This window comes from Rhynchophorus ferrugineus, unplaced genomic scaffold (genome assembly GCF_030347505.1).
Source record: "Rhynchophorus ferrugineus isolate W39M unplaced genomic scaffold, kcgeb_rfMv2 rfM1, whole genome shotgun sequence".
NCBI lineage: Eukaryota > Metazoa > Arthropoda > Insecta > Coleoptera > Curculionidae > Rhynchophorus > Rhynchophorus ferrugineus.
The window spans coordinates 69,946,318-69,964,539 of NW_027472580.1; the positions used below are offsets into that span (position 1 = coordinate 69,946,318).

The 18,222-nt window shown below is 29.3% G+C and overlaps 1 protein-coding gene across 2 annotated transcripts in view; it reads left to right on the plus strand.

Moving 5' to 3' along the window:
- The window catches only part of LOC143189433 (uncharacterized), a 204,764-nt gene that overhangs the window by 114,007 nt on the left and 72,535 nt on the right, over positions 1-18,222 (plus strand). For both annotated transcript variants that reach the window (XM_076393840.1, XM_076393839.1), the window contains exons 3-5: positions 710-1,036; positions 6,978-7,088; positions 7,145-7,258. In XM_076393840.1, the coding sequence (XP_076249955.1) occupies positions 710-1,036; positions 6,978-7,088; positions 7,145-7,258 (552 nt within the window). The remainder of the gene's footprint in view (positions 1-709; positions 1,037-6,977; positions 7,089-7,144; positions 7,259-18,222) is intronic.

An 18,222-nucleotide genomic window follows, 5' to 3' on the forward strand; every position in this document is an offset into this window, starting at 1 on the left:
ACAAACATGTCTTTATTTGAGTCGCATCAAAGATATGGAAGCCATAACCTTGCCAGCTGGCAATTTTTGGTCTCCTTGGTACATTTACCTGCTGCTGCTATCGACTCGGCTGATGATATGTTTGATTGAAACTTGTAATAATAAATCCATATTTCATCTATTGCCACATATCGCTACAACAGATAGATAGAAGTTTGTTCCACTAAAACCATTGTTAAATAATTTTACACACATATTTTAAACTAATAAAAAGATTGTTATGAAATTTTGACATATGCTGTTTGAATATTATTGCCATCTTAGGTTTTGGGAGGCTATATATATATATATATATATATATATATATATATATATATATATATATATATATATATATATATATATATATATATATATATATATATTTCGCCATCAATCGAATACAGCTTTTGATATAGCAAATACGAAAAATATTTTCTTATTAAGTTATATAAGTAAATTCGTAATTTTTATAATATTTGTAATTTAATAGTTTGTAACGTTTGTTTTTACGGGTTTTGAAAAACTAAATGACGAGCAAATGAACGCATTATTATTGAATGACCTATTTGTAATCTCAATAAAATTGTTAATATATAAACTAAACAATAACATTATATATGCTTTACGTAATATAAACAATATATTGGAGACTACACTTGATTTTTAAACGATATATATTTTGTTTCAGGATCAACAGCAGTCTGTACTTGAGGCAACTCAGCGATGGCAAACATTTTATTCAATTAATCTACTCCGATAACAATCGATTAAAAGATTGCGAGTTCGGCCACCGTAAAGATCAAGTTAAATCATTTCTAGAGTCGTTTAAATCCGACTTAAGGAATATAATAACCTCCAATAACGTTAGCCTCGAATCATTGGATAACAAAATTCTGCCGAAGGATTTTCGATGGATGAACTATACACTACTGCGAAAGGAGTGTCACAAGAAACATATGCAGATCAAGAAAGTATTAGGAAAAAATGAAAGAGAATCTGTAACTACAACTCAAAGGTAAATAAATGCATGTCATTCTCATATATAAATAAATAATAATAAAAATAAATATAATAATAAATCAGATATATAAGGTAGGGAGAAAGTAATTTATTATTTTCTCAATAGATGTCTTTAAAGTATCATACTTCTAATATTACTTGTTCAGTGGCACCATACTATAGCTTGTTGGAAATGTAACATTTCATAGAATATTACGGATGTACTTGTGGTATTACCATTAGTGGTAGTGTAGGTATTGCGCTTTAAAAATGGAGATTCCAGAAAGTTGTTTTCTTAATTTTTTGTTTTCTTACCATCGAAAAATTGAATTTATTATTTGGTGTTTATGTTGATGAGTGCTTAAGTGTACGCCAGTGTTAAAATTGCTGTGTTTTTTTCGTCCATTAAATTGAACATGGTGTATTAAAGAGTTTTTAATTATATTCGTAGGATTGGAAACCAAAAGAAGATTGTTAGGTTCTACATGAATTAAAAATACGAATTCAGCTATTTGTTAATTACTGTTGAAACGAAAAGTACTGGAACTATTTTTGATACGAGTAATAAGTGAAGTAGGTCATGGTCGTACCGTAGTTTCTACAGTCTCTACAAAACTATATTTGTATTAAAAGGGCATATAGACAATTGCTTAATGGTTGAAATTTATATTAAAAAACAGAAAAACAATATTTCCACAACACATTATATATTTTATACCTAAAATATAATTTATTATTATGGACATTTTAAATATTGGTACTGACTAATATTTTAAAACTTTAACTGCTAATATAATTAAGAAACTGATCACTAATTAAATTATCTTAATATTCTCTTGATAATCTGAATCTCTGAACCACTATATAATAAATTGGATTGTAAGAGAGAAAGAAATGTTTAAGAAAGCGGAAAGAAATAGCTTAAAATTGATACGTATTTATTCGTCGTTGGCCACTAACCTACAATTTTAATTTGTAGTAACTTAAAGTAAAACGAATTATAAAAATACAATCATAATGACGAGAATGTACGAATAAGAGAAACAAACGCGTTAAAATAACATTAAATAAACCAACTGGATATAAAATCAATAACTTGACATTTAATTGGCATGGGTCAAAGTTAATAACATGTGACAGCTTTGTAGTTTTGGTGAATTGTATTTAAACCTCCAATAGATCAGTAACTGACGCTAAATTGTCACGGCTAATTACCTGATTCAGCAGCACGTCCAAATAATAAATTTTTATTATTAAAATGACTACCCCTTAACGTAGGCATTGCGAACATTACATCCATTTTGCAGTAGACAGTGTGATGATTGAAAAAACATAAAGTAAAATTTTCTTAAGTTAACAATTTTTGTACACTCCATTTCAAACTACCGACAACCTACCAAATATCTAAATTTTGGATCTTCAACGAATAAACATCCTCAGTTGTTGCGGATTTTTTGGTTGCGGGTTCATTAGTTCGTACTTTTTCGACAACATTGATGACATCATCATCCTTAACGGCGATTAATATAGAACCATGATAACGAATGTAATTTTGGTCAAGTTAAATGATGTGGACATGAGGATAAATTACTCAGCAAATATCTCCGTATTTGGCGCTTATTGGGCTCCATTATTTTTGAGACACAAGAATTAAAGTTTGCCGCATGCGTATATACAGCTTCATTTACTTACCCCTCTTTTATATATAAATTATTTCTTGCAAATAAATATACACAAACTTGATAAATAATTGATTTAATTTTGAAACTGTATATGAAGAGGGAAATAAATATTGAAATTTATTTTTTTTATATTTTAATTTTTTTTACTTTAAAGTGTCCTTTTTACCAACGAGTATTTATATAGACTGATCTTCGGCATTAAGCCTACCGACTGACGAGTGACCAACTTAGAAATCATCCCAGAAAACATCGGGTCTTACCGAGCCTGGTTACTGGCGTGACTGGGATCATTTTTCTTGTCAGATTTTACACTCTTTCATATGACAACCACAAATATTAAGTTCAAATTATTCGAAATGGTTTTTTCAGTGAGTTTGTATTTTAGTTTGATATTTTTCATGTATGTTTATCTGGACTGGATCTACTGTTTAACGTATACTCTGAAGCACGGTCATCGGCATTAAACTTACCGACTACGTTCATCGTATGTAAACAACTGGAAATATCAACTGATAAGTTATGTGTAAGTTTTTTTAAAGGTTTGAACCATTCATGGTTTTCAAACTTTTTGGGTAATCTAGATTAGTCCTTTGCCGTTGACATCTAAACCATCACTAGAACCGAGAATTGGAATATAATACCATAAGTTTCTAAATATATTTGAGGGGCTTCGGCAGCAACTCTTAAAATTCAACAAAAGAAATAAAGAGAGGCGATATACAACTTTGACCGCTACATGATTAGCGTCTGTATACACTGAACTCAACAATACTAAATGAAAAAAATTAAATAATTTAACAGGTTATCAAATTTAACGATCGTTTCCACTTATCAAAAAATCAAAAGACAAGCAAGTATTTAATAAATAGATTTAAGCTGGAAACATTACTAAAACCAGAAAGTTTTTGTTTGTTGAATGAAGTACACAATCGTATATAATACAAGCGATAATTTAGTTATGGCATTATGGCCAAATATAATATGAATATACTTATTAAAAGGTCCATAATTTTAATATTTGTCATTGCTAATTCCTCTGAAATAAAAAAAAATGTGAGAATACTAAGTAATCATAGGTAGTTATATTTCGCGAATAACCTATATGTTAAAATAATTCATACTCTATTCATACATTGATTGTAGTAATGACTGGCTTTGAACTTTGTGTCTAAGTCAGCAAATCATTTAATGTATCTGATAGCTTGTCAATTATCACTCCAGCCTGATGATTCTTTAACCGTGTTTGTGTTAATATCTGCATTTTGTTCATATCTATTTTATTCTGAAATTATTACCTGCAGAATGAATATAACCATATAACATATTTACTGCTATTACAGTAGTCAAACGTACATACTTGTGTAGATAATTTGAATATTCAGTTTTACTAGTTTCTTGAAACTTATAACACTACTTATGGTCTCTACAACTTTCGTTCAGACGCTAAAATATTTTTGGCTTTGGCTTTTATGATTGGTCATAAATTTTCAATTTCAATTTCAATTTAAATTTTAAACATCAAGTTCTTTTGGACGCTTTTTTTACTTTTTATACCTTTTTTTTGTACATTTTTATACCCTTTTAACCTTTATCGAGAAAAGGTAATATTTATGTTTGGTACCTAAAGCATTCAAAATAAATATTTCAAATTTTAAAAAATACCTAAAATACTTCCTGGATTCGATTTAAAAAAATGTAACAGGACACCCAGTATTTCTGCGATCCTTATTTAGTAATATGGTTAAATATATATTCTCTTTATTTATTTGAAGTTTTTCTTCCATGATTGTATTTATAAAACCCCCAGCAATTTTTTTACTTTTTCAACTATGACAAATATATAAATATACATATAATACTCTAATATTATGTCCTATTACAATTAAAAATATCATAATATCAAAGAAAAATGGTTTTTTGGCTTATAGACGCTTTACGACCACAACCAAGCTTTCACACTTTTTGTCTGCCAAATCTGTCAGTTCATACTGACGAATGTGCATTATCAGCCAGTCCTAGACGACTAGATGTCCTGGACGCTAAGACTGTACTAGGCCAGAACAGTTGCGGTCGACCGCCACATGTGGACTATCTATTGATGATGATCATCTATAATATAACCTGTTGTATTACTAGATATAATATATAGACCGAATTCTTTTTGCATTCCAAAAGTAACGCGAATTTGCTTTAGAGACGAATAGTTAGGTTAGATTCTTGTTTTGGTTCAGAATCAAGGTGTTAAATCAAATCCTCATTCATACTGATAACAACCAACAATATCATTTTTATCATTTTTAACAGACTTCGAAAAAGCAAGAGGTTCAATTTTCGGCTGTATGTTTTTTAGTGTATGTTCGCCGATTTTTCCGTCTATTGTGGACCGATTTTCAAAATTTTTTTATTTGAAGGAATGCACTTCCTAGTTGGTACCATTGCAAATCAGGACCTGTTGGTGGCAAGGAGGGGAGGGAATCGAGAGAAACGTTCAAATTTCATAGGCATGTACATAATTTTCACATTTTTTTTATCTAAAATAATCAGATATTTCTGTATAACGTTATTACTGAGCTGATGAAAATCGAAAGTCGTTAAGCGCAAAAGCCTTTCATTTTGCTTTTTAAGCACCAATTATGGCATATAAGACCTCGTAGATAAAACTGCTTCTATGGTGTAATGGTTAAAGTGTTTAGCTCCCAAACAAGACAAAAATTATTATATTTTAATTTCTTTTTAGTTTATTATTATTTAGTTATTACGATTACCATGAACATATATACTTTATTTTAAAATGTTTTTTTTATGTTAAAAATCAAAGTTTGATAATTTTTTAATTTTTAGTGAGTTCCGGTTCAATTTTTTTGTTAAAAATATTTTTAAGGTCATACTCGAACTTATTTTTGTTCAATTTTTTGACCTGCTGTGCTTTAAATCTGTTTTTTGTATTTTTTATGGTGTTTTAAAGGATGGAATATTAATATGGCGTCGAATTTTTAGTCAGTTACTTTTGACTAATAGACGATGCTCTAATTAAATGAAGGCCTCTTTAAGAATAGTACGCATTTTAAAATAAATCCAAATTGTTAACAGAACATAAAACGTCAGCGTTTGCTCTGCATTATGCACGTATTTATTTACAAAGCGGGAAATTTTATGTTAAGACATGAATTTTACTGCAGGATCTAAAAAGAATTAGCTTATTTATACAAATAATTTCACTCGGAATGTAGCAGTTATTTGTTTTACCTTCGACTAGTTTTCCATCGTAGGAAACTAAACTAAACAGACGTACCAACACACAATATTATGTTACAAAAGGAACATACATGAATATACTTATTACAGAAATCTGCTTCGTCATGATATTTTGTCGTTTCAGATAAGGTTCTTTTTTAAATAGGTGGTAGTATTTATTGATAGAGTACACAAACAGTGCTAGTAATTAAATGCATAATTAAATTAAGTGATTAATTTAACTATATTTCCGATAACTAGTTATCACACATTATCAGTGTGATTAATATTCTGGCGCCTAATTTAAATTAAATTTAAATTAATACACAATTGTTTTTAGTACATCAACTATCTAATAAAGATTACCCCCTAATTAAACCTAATTTATTAAATTAATTGATTATATTATAAGATATAAGAAAAAATATTGACTAGAAAACATGGATTGGATATTAATTGGTCGTGAGTTTAATTAAATGAAAGAAAAAAATACTACAAGAACTGATGATAATCGGATACTACTGATTCCCCGTTAATATAAAGCTTGTTAATAATAATGTTAATATAAAGGTCTGTAGTTAATAGACTGTTAAATATTTCATTTATAATTTTTTCTTTTAAAACAACTACAGACACGAACAAAAATACTTTCTCCATTGACACTTTGCTATAAATGATATAAATAAATGCCGATTAAATGAATAAATACATCAACTCAAATCAGATTGGAGAAGCGGTCTTACAATACTGTACCACACTAGAACCAATAAAAACCAAAAAAAGAGAAACGTCCATAACAAAAGAAAAAAAAAGAAAGCTAAAAAACTGCATAAATTGTTTTGGACTTTACTCCAGAGATTCAAACAATTTAAACAACAAAAAAATATTACTTAAACAATTAGTGACAGAAAATAAGCTATTTGTTATTATCTAAACTAGATGTTGAAGTTATTTAAGTGAAGTTGATTTGGTCAAAGTTTTTTAAATATATTTACATGTCTAGTTAATAGCATTATCAAACCTATATACATATTTTTTCAGATCCAAACGAGAAGTTACGGATATATTTAGGGTACCTGGGACAAAATGGTGTGGAAAGGGCTATTCAGCAGATAAATACACTCGCTTAGGAGGTTTCTCCAGGACGGATAGGTATAAGTAGATCGATAATTGTACCATGATTTAGAACTTATTTTCTTTATTGACAGGTGTTGCAGAAAACATGATCTATCTTGTCCGTTTTGGATAGGGGGATTTGAAACTAAATATGGCTTGTTCAATTGGAGGTTGAACACACTGATGCACTGTAACTGTGATGAGAGGTAAGTTTTTTTTATCTCTGTTATTCATTATTTTAGCCAATACTAATAACCACTATTGGTATTTCCTCTAAAATCACATATTTCTAGTAATACGTGTTCAATGAAGCATTCATTTAGTTAAATAGTGCCTTTGAAAAGTAGAGTTTATAGAACATTTTAGAAACAAAGGTAGCGTCATTCTTCTATCTATTCAAAAGCTATTTAGCTTTAAAAACGGAGATTTCAGAAAGTTATTTTCGTAACTATTTTACCCCTACAGAATTAGACGTCAACCGTAAAACAGTTTTGAATAGTGTTGAAAACTTTCGACTGAAATTCATTATCGACTGTTTAGTAATTGACTACATTTTACTATCAATTGTTTCTGTCGCTAATTTTTGGTTGGACTGGTTTTACTACTTTTTACTAGTGACTGTTTCAGTCTACTACTTTCAGTTGCTATTTTCGGTCCGACTGATTTTTTTACTATTTACTATCGACTATTTCAGTCGTGTACTTTTAGTTACTATTTTTGGTTCTACTAGTTTCATTCGACTAATTTTTAACATTTTAGCTCCATTGTCCTAGCCACGACATTGACAAAAATGTACCGAGTTTAGGCTTACATAGATTTATATATAATATATATAGTTTTATGATTTTTTTGGTAGTTTGCTAGCAAATACCAATGTATAATAATTGTATATTAATATAGCAGCATTTTGGAACGCAATTTGTCAAAATTGTTAATATAATAAGACAAAAAGATTAAAATTGTGAATGATAAATAGTAAAATACTTTTAACTGTTTTTATGGCAATAATAGGCAATATTTCTCTTGATTAACTTTTTCGTTTCGGTTTAGCTCTCTCGATTTTCTTGAAGTATTTCGATTGTCAATCAAAAAGTTAAGAAATTGCATCAAATCGCCTCGAATTTCGCCTGAAGTTTTTACAGCAGAAATTAAATATCGCAATAAAAATATTAACGGCAAAGAGGTATTAAACTATATGCTGTTAGATGCCTAGAAAATTTTAACAAACGTTTGCAAAGCCTGCATTGTCATCAAAAAATGTGAAACATGGAGTAAGTACGCGATTGAAGAAAAATGGTTGAGGGAAAAAGATTGGTTGGAAACTTCATTAGATGCATTCAGCGCATTTTACATCGCCATACTACCATTTGTTTGAATCTCTTATAATCACAAATAACACACATTTAACTTATTACTGTTCGAAATTAATATAATAAATTCCCTGAAAAAACATGAAGAAATCTGATAGCTATTCATTTAACCCATTATGAAGTAAAATGAATAAAATGTTATTAAGTTTTTCATACACTTTGTAACATTTTGATATTCCACTATAAAATCTCACCACCCACCACGTTTAAATTACTCCGAAAATTAATTTGTTAAATTTAATTAATAATAATGAATTAAAAAAAAAATAGATTTTTGTTTATAAAAATGACTTTATTTTTCAATAGAATTCTTCATTCAACCCACTTATTCCAATAATCCTCTGATTTATAGATATCATCCACGTCATAGTTATTCAAATATGTTTTTAAATAAATTTTTATTCACAAAAAATTGTCAGGGACAAATAGTTTTTTGTCAAATAATCCCGAACAAGCTTAGTGATTTTTATAAGCTTCTTTTGAAGCCAGCCAGACATCATTAAGGCAGTTTTACAGTAAGCAGTACAAATTGTAGAAGGACATGGAAAGGGAAAGGGAAAAGGGAAAAATAAAATGGTTATACGATTTTACTAGAGTAAAATACATATGTATGTATTGATAGTAGATATTAAACATTTTCTACTGTTTCAACTAAATGTTTTCCTATAAATAATTTTTCATCATCAAAATTCATTCAAGTAATCATAATCTGATTGTGCTAGAAGTCTACTATATATTTTGCCAAAGTATGAAATTCATGAGTACAACAAAATTAGAGTTAAATAACAGTTTAACTTGTTTATGAGCTATAAATAGCACTAAATGCGGATGAACCGCTTCATTAAGATTAAAATCCCACTATTCAGGAATTAGATAAATATTTAAGACGCTAGTAAACACAGATAAGTAAATGCATTTAGACAAACGGGCTAATCAATGCTTACCCTAAAGGTACGCACACATGTGATACGATAGATCAAACAAAATTTTACATATTGTATAATTGACTATATCGGCTCAAGAATAAAGAAAGATACATTTCAGTACCAAAAATGTTTGGCATGTTAATGTTAATGTTAATTATATTTGATTGATTTTCCGGTTGATGATGTATTTAATGATTTTACAACATTATCCTTATCCAACATTATCATTATCATATTATTATATTAAGAATCAATAAATTTTTATTTTTCGCACTATTGTCCATCGCTATTTTAAGGTTTTTTAGTTTTTTTGGGAATATTTGATGTCCACAATGAAAAAATTTAAGGACCATACAAGAATCTGCTCAAGATTTTATATACGTAGACTTATTGTCAAGGCAAACCATATAGAATTGATGAGAAAAGGCGATGATTTAAAGGAAAGTATAGTAAATACGACGAGCAGGGTACCATTGACAAATTCAACGGTTCACACTATAAAATAACCTTACCTTACCTCTAAAATTTCAAGAAAGTGGCACATAATAAAAATTAAAGCATAATGAATATTCATAAAAAGAGTTGCAGAATTATTTAAGGATATATGTACCAAATGTATTATAATTTATTTTATTAGACATGTACCACTCATTAGTTTTAACTTACACGAACAAAAAAAATGTGTTATTTTTTATTTATTTATTTGAGTTTCACATTGCTGTTTCCTCATTGCGGAATGTGCTCTCATATTGTCATGCAGCGCCACAAAGAAAAAGATATATATATATATATATATATATATATATATATATATATATATATATATATATAAAAGAGACTTTAAAATATAATTATTAATTAAAATTATTTTTAATTTATTAAAATGTAATGTTAAATTAATTTTTAATATACTTTTCTATATATATATATATATATATATATATATATATATATATATATATATATATATATATATATATATATATATATATATATTCATTTAAAGTCTCTTTTATACCAACGACGGGTTATCTGGACTGGACCTACACTTTAACGTGGGCTCCGAACCACAACGAAATTTACAACTTTATTATAAACCATTTCTCCTGTTCATACATCAATAGCTTTTCTGCCACAAGTTTCTTTTTGGCATTTTAAGGATAGAGAAAAAATATAGAAAAGTATATTAAAAATTAATTTAACATTACATTTTAATAAATTAAAATTAATTTTAATTAATAATTATATTTTAAAGTCTCTTTTTTATCAACGAGGGTTTATCTGGACTGGACCTACAGTTTAACGTTGGCTCCGAAACGCGGTCCACGGCACTAAACCTATCGACTGGTCAGTGACTAATTTAGAGACCATCCCAGAAGATATCCGGTTTTACCCAGCCTGGTTAGCAGTATTCCAATCCGCGGCTACCGCAACAGTAGGAAGACCGTTCTGTCGTCTTAGCCACTGCACCAACCAAGGCAAATAATAAATGGGCATTGAGAATAGTTAGGGAAAGCGAAACTTGTAAAAGTAAGGTGAAGGAACCATATATCGTTCTGGGATGATAATAAGTCTACATATGGGGACGTTATTAGGAATTCTAATTACGTCAATAATTTCAATAAAAAAAACACATTTTATATTCTGATATCCATCTGATCCCTTGATTAATTAAGCCTTGAACGGTTTTCTTATTTTTTAAAATAAATTGTGGGATCGACGTAACATTTTTGCGATGGCCGACTGGCGTAACTAACTTTTGTTTCGGTATACGGTAGGGGACGACATTTAGCGACTGTGCTTTATCTTTCGGCTAAGAGGTATAGTGTTTTAATTTTGTTGTTAAAAAATATAAACGACAAAACATAAAGTTAAAAATAATCTAGATCTTTTTATGTATTGGTTATATATAAATTTACTAGATATCCCCAGAGTGGTTGATTGAATTACAAGAAATAAAATAGGGTAATTCTGGATTATTTTGATATATTTTGCGGACCATTGGTTGTTGAAACTATTAAACTATATTTAATTAGAATCAATGGAAAGGGATCTTCAATTCATCATCAACCTCATCATGATTTAGTAGCTGGCTCTCGAGGAAGGGGCCCCCTATCGTGACATATAGAAGATCACTTCAGTAAGTGATCTACGGTACAATTTATAATCTATATCGTATTACCTATATCTTATTATCTTCTCTCTATATCTTATTATCTTATAGTACTATTTTAAGTTATTTTAAAGTCTGTCCGCTCTATGTGTCTCTTTCAGTTCGTATGGTAGTTTGATTTTGAGCCTACGCACTTCACTGTCATCGCGCACATTTAACTGTTTGGGGAGTGCATTGGGATGCACTAATAGTCTTTCAGAGTACTTATCACTAACACTCTGAATCACACTCGTTATAGGTTTTATGAGGATATTACACTGAATCAGTTTGTTGGACACGTAATATGGGGCATCGACGATGACTCGCAACAATTTTAGAACCTCTGGAGAATATCTATGTTAGATTTGCTAGTAGTGCCCCACTGTTTAATACCATAGGTCCAAATGGGCCTAAGTATTGACCTATACAGCGAAACCTTGTTATCTAACGAGAATTTAGATTTACGCACTTTTAGCCAGTACATTTGAAGCGGAATTGCGGATTGCGGATGTTCATGATTATTCTATTTTACTGAAGGACATGTTCTTTTACTTTTTATATTCAAATTAATATAATCCTCGACTTTAGTTCTCTCATCCGAGGGTGCATTTATATGTTTAGAGTATTACTTTATAATAACTAAAATCTTAGTAGAGCACAGAGATTTTACTGAAAAATATTTTAAAAAAAGAGATAGCTAAAATATTTGTTTTGGTAACAACCTAGGGCAACTTAATGCCAATTTTAAGGTGCCAACTGCAGAAAGCAAGAAAAGATATTTACGTGCGTTGTTAAAAAAATCATTATTCCTACGCACAACATTGCATACTGCAGCACTACTTCAATCGTTCCAATAATTTTTAACGCATATTATAAATTTAGTAACAGTTTAAATACATAATACGAAACATATGGTGTAAGTTTCTAAGAGTAATCATGCCTTAAAAATATATTGTCATAAATTTGATGAATGTACAATAACACGTACTAAATTACAATAAGCTGATATTTATAGCTGACAAATATTACATGCTGCATTGATTTAAAACCGTAAGACTATCAAAACATAATTCAAAATATTAAATTGTCTTTCCTTATACTTCATGATCGGTTTCTGATTGGTTTATTTGGGCATTACCTAATATACTGTCGTAACAGAAAATAATGTTTAATTCATGAAAAACTAATGTGCAGTTATAATTAACTGTTCCGTACCAAAACTAATATGATGCAATTCTATTACAATGAAATAGACAGAAGTGCCACTATTTCAATTGATGTTAATCAATCTAACAAACTTAATAGAAACTAAAGTATATAATTAAAAAAGGAGATGACAGACACCAGATGGTGCGTAAGAGATTTTGAAAGGAATTAAAAAGACACAGTAAAGGTAAATCACCAGCATTTACTAAGTACTGTAAAATACCCAAAAATAGAATATATTAGAAGATGTCAACACACAATGACAGGTTTTAATCTAATTTGGTATCATTAACATGTTATGAGAAATGTAGGATTTAAGGAAATAATTTTAAGAAATTAGAAATTTCAAAAAAAATTATTTTATTTTTACGAAAAGACTTATTGGAAAAATTGAAAATTGGAATATGTACCACCAGGCATAAGAGCGATTTCTTAAAATATCCAATCGCCTTATATAACACCTCACTCGTGAAGAAACGACCAACAGGATGGACGTGGTCATTGCCCCGTTTGCACAACTTACTATTACAGCAAAATTACTTTTTGCCTGTACCTTGGTCCGGCAGTCTGATTTTGATGGTCTTCCGAATAATACTGTTTTTACTCAAGCTTTCATGGAAGAATGATTTCCCAAATTTTGGCATATATATATATATATAAATATATATATATATATATATATATATATATATATATATAAATATATTTTCATATTATTCAGAGTGATTCAACTTTTCGTCCCCAATAACTACATGATGCAAAAACCTCGCTTTCTCCGTCGTTGCAGCAGATGCTGATATATGTAAAATACCGTAAAAATTATACGATGTATGCTGTAATTCACATGATAACTTTTTTTCTATTAATCTCTTAGAACTTCAACAATCTGCCCGTGGGCGCATAAGTATTATAATATGATTTCCATTATACAATATAACCTTACTGATATGTAGTAGATCGCTTCAGTAAGTGATCTGCTGTACAAACTTATAATCTAAATATTATCCTAGATACTATCCTTACTTATACTTATTCTAGATATTATATCTCACTCTATGTGTCTGTTAATTAGTTCGTATGGAAGTTTACGTTTGAGCCTACGCACTTCGCTGTCATCGCGCACATATTTGGCGAGCGTATTGAGATGCTTTGCACTAACACTTCGAATCACACTCGTTATAGATTCTAAGGAGATATCGTGCTGAATTAGTTTGTTGAAGATGTAATATGGTGCATCGACAAGACTCTCAACACTTTAATTTGGAACCTCTGGAGGATATTTATGTTAGATTTGCTAGTAGTATCCCACTAGCAACTAATCTATTATCTAGAAAAGCTAGTAGATTTGGGTTTTCAAAATACTACCAATACATTAGTTCAGTCAGTACAATGAATGGGTAACAAACTTGTTAGAACTACCATGTGGTTGTTGCAAAATACGTTGGCAGGTTTCAATTGACATGGAGTAAAATACGTTGGTAGCTCTAAATTGCTAAAAGTAACCTGAGGCAAGTGTATATTTATTTATTTTAATGGGCGAACGGCGCTGTTGGAGGTATAAACGGGTAACAAAAGTGTTTGTTTTTATTATTTATTCCAATTCGAACTGAATATTCATAGCTCACACACGACAACCCCTGTAGGTTTGAATAAATTGAAAATTCAAAAAAAAACTAAAGAAAAACTATATTATTAAATGTAGTAAAATATTTCAAAATTAATCCTTAAGTTTAATTTAGTGAACGTTAATTATATTAAAAATGTTCACATTTATAATATAACATACTACATTAATCAATAAATTTGTGATTTTTTTTTATAAAAAAAAAGGATTTATAGCTGTTAATATAATTGAATGGGACCAATTGCAATACTGATCTTGAGTAATAGTAAAACTCATGAAGAGGAAGCTATCCCTAGCTTTTGGCCCTTCTCAAATCTCACCAAAATCTTTCCTGGATAGAAACCATCAAAGGAATGGGGATATTTTACAGTTTTATCGGAAAACCACTATATATTTTATAGAAATAATATCGATAGATCGTTGGAAAAGTATTGCTGTTATGGAAATTATGTTATGGGAATTACATAGAAAATGTAAGATATTTTGGACTATTATAAAATTATTTTTCACATCTGTTTCCGGAAATTGCATATTGCTTTTACAAACTTATTAAATATGTTAGTATACACAAACGTCCTACTGTAAATACAATTTTGTTATAATCAATATAGACCAATATAATGTTAAATTTTGTTTTTTGAAGCAGGTCTAAAAGAGACGAAAATTTGCTCCACTCTAATACGTACTTTCCTACGGAATAATTTTGACGCAATTAGCACATCATTAAATTCTAAAGTCAAATAGTAACTGAACTGTATCTGGAACATAGAAATGCTCGACTGTTCGGCGACAAGATCTTCTAATTCAGATAAAACCGGAAAGTTCGAAACTGTCTAAGTGAAACGTAAATAACCTGATATTTGTACAATCACATTGTTATACGACGGAGTATTTATACTTTTACACCTACTAGGGAACTTTTACTAAAATTAACGTAAAGACATCCATTACACAAATACCAAATCTTATTAATGTATATGATTAACTGCTTAAAGAAATTAAGAATACACGTCCTAACAATTATAAATGCCTAATAATAATGTGGCTAAAGATCTTTTCCATATAGTACATCAGCTAGTTCGATTGTGAAAAGCTTCAGTAACACGCGATGATACTCGAACTGAATAGAGATTGGGACTTTCTAGCGGTTATTTTAATTAACTGGGTAGTGTTTCAGTGTAAAGGTTAAATGTTTTCTCAATATATCTTTTTCGTCGTATGTCAATAGTATTTCCTAATCAAGTGCTCTCTACAATACATGGGAGATGCCATTAATTAATATTCATATAAAATTTTTGTGAAAATAGGCTACAAACATAGGTACCTAGAAAATATACGAAAGTGTATGACAATAAAATTAAATTTTTGAATAAAATTTTATCATTTCTGCCACTTTTATTTAAACCATTATAGATTAAATTAAATATTTATTTACTTTAACCTTATTACATAGGGTGTATACATAAGTTTTAAGTGTTCTTTTGTAAAACTGATTATACAAATTAATTTGTTGAATGTATTTTATTCCAAGTATCCAATTTGTTACCATCGTAAGAAAGAAAGTGCCTTTCGGTCAGCCTAGGTATCAAACATTTTAGAACGTAGAATGATTAAGTATTTAAAAAATCAGAATAATTCAAAGCAAACCCCACACAGGTTCGGTCCAAAATCATAGGAATTACAATCAGTTGTTTATTCGTGTTTAGTCAATTATTGGAGAATTAAACCTCCTGTGCTCACCGGTAGATGTTTTGTCAGGTTTGATAACGATGTTCTGGCTGTCAGGCATCCGATCCAAAGCTATTTTAAACCATTTAACTAAATTTGTTCCTGTATTGGAAATTATTTAAGATTTTGTTAAATTATTTCTGAGACAAATTTGAATATTGCAAGAAAGTGTGTATGGTATAATATACTGGAAGTGGGCACGAAGTTGTTGTATGCTGACACTACTGACGACTGGACAAAACAGTCGGTTTTGGGAACACAGAATCCTCAATTAATTCATGAAACATCATTGCATCCACTATAAACAACTGTATGGTGTGGTATTCATGCTGGAGACATCATTGGTCTCTATTTTTTGAAAATGACCAAGGTGTTGCGGTTACTGTTACTGCCTAACGTTACCAAAACATGATTCGAAATTATCTTGTGCTGGAAATGGAAGAGCAAGGACTAGAAGACGTGTGGTTTCAGCAAGATGCGGCCAGACTTCACACACTTTTTTCAATAATTCACTTATTGATTGACGTTTTTTCACGAACACTAATTTCGCGAAGTGGCTATTTAGCATAGCCAGCCAGATCTCCGGATTTAACAACACCAGCGTTTTTCTTATGGGGATTTTTAAACTCAAAAGTTTATGTGAATAAGCCCCAAACGATTCAACATCTTAAAGACAATATTCGCCACGAAATTGAAGAAATTCAGCCACAGATGTTGCAGAAAGTCATGAAAAATGCTTTAAGAAAAGCCGAAAGTTGCGTAGCGAATCGCGGTCACCATTTAGCAGATTTAATTTTTCAATCATAACGAAAAAAATGTAAAGACCAAGTAATTTATTAAACAGAACAAAGGACAAAGTTAACGGCAATAATATGGTAGCGGGGGCTTCTGCCCGACGTTGTATAATACATTTATATATTTTTACGTATATATATATATATATATATATATATATATATATATATATATATATATATATATATATATATATATAACAAGATGTAATGTTGATTCGAAAATAATGCATTGTATCTGCAATGACAGTCTCTTAATTAGTTAACTTAGTTAAGCTGTCAAAAATGTTTGAATGCTTCGAAAATATTTGGACTTATTTCGTATCCGCACCAAACTATACGTCAAAAACAATATAACACTTGTTAAAATTGAAAAACCTAGATCTCTTTCTAATAATTTTGAAGTTACCGTTAATTTAAAAGCATGATGATAGAAATATTACTTAATTTTACATTGCTATTTATTAGCAAATTTATAATTATAACAATGTTAATAAATAAGAAATAAAATTTAAGAAACTTGTATTTAATGTTAGTGTATTTAACTTCTACATTTTACTCACATTTGTACTAGTAATAAAGAGACACTACTTCAATTACATACATATTCATAGGTGATTTTAATAATTAACGACAAAAACAAAGATAATTTGTTTGTTAAATATCACTGGAGAAATACTGGGTTGAGTTCTGTAATATTTCTGGAATAATATAAGCTTAAGCAAAGGAGTTCTTGAGGTTTGCTGAAATAGTGCTCTATTAATATATTCTGTATAACTGTATTGAAGCTATTATGTTTGTCCAATTTTCTAAGAATTTATAGTGAACATATAAAAACAAATGCAAACCATATATTTAATAATATTCAGCATATTTGACTCTTAGTGATTATTAAGTAAACGGAAATGCTTCTTTTGTGTTACTGCTCTGATTACTGTTGATATTTTGATTTACAATACAATAAGGAGTTAGATAATTACGTGGATAATAATTGTTCAGCATAATTGAGAATTTTGATATAAATTATCTTTCCTTCTGGCGTTAATTATTTAAATCATCTGTAGAATATTTATGTAATAAGTAGTAGTGCCTCTTACTAGTTCAAATGTTAGTAAAATGTAAAAGTTAAATACATTAGTATATAATACAGGTTTCATATAATTATAATTTAGTTATTAAACTTTTTCTTGTGGGCCTTTCTAAAGTAGCAAGTCCATGGTAATAATGCTAATAATCTATGCCAGATGTCATCATTCAAATTCAAAGTTCAAAATTGTTTGGTTCCATTGCTATCATTGACCCGCCTTTTAAACTAAAGCTTTATATAAAATTATACAATAATTGATTTTACTTAGAACGAACACGTCCAT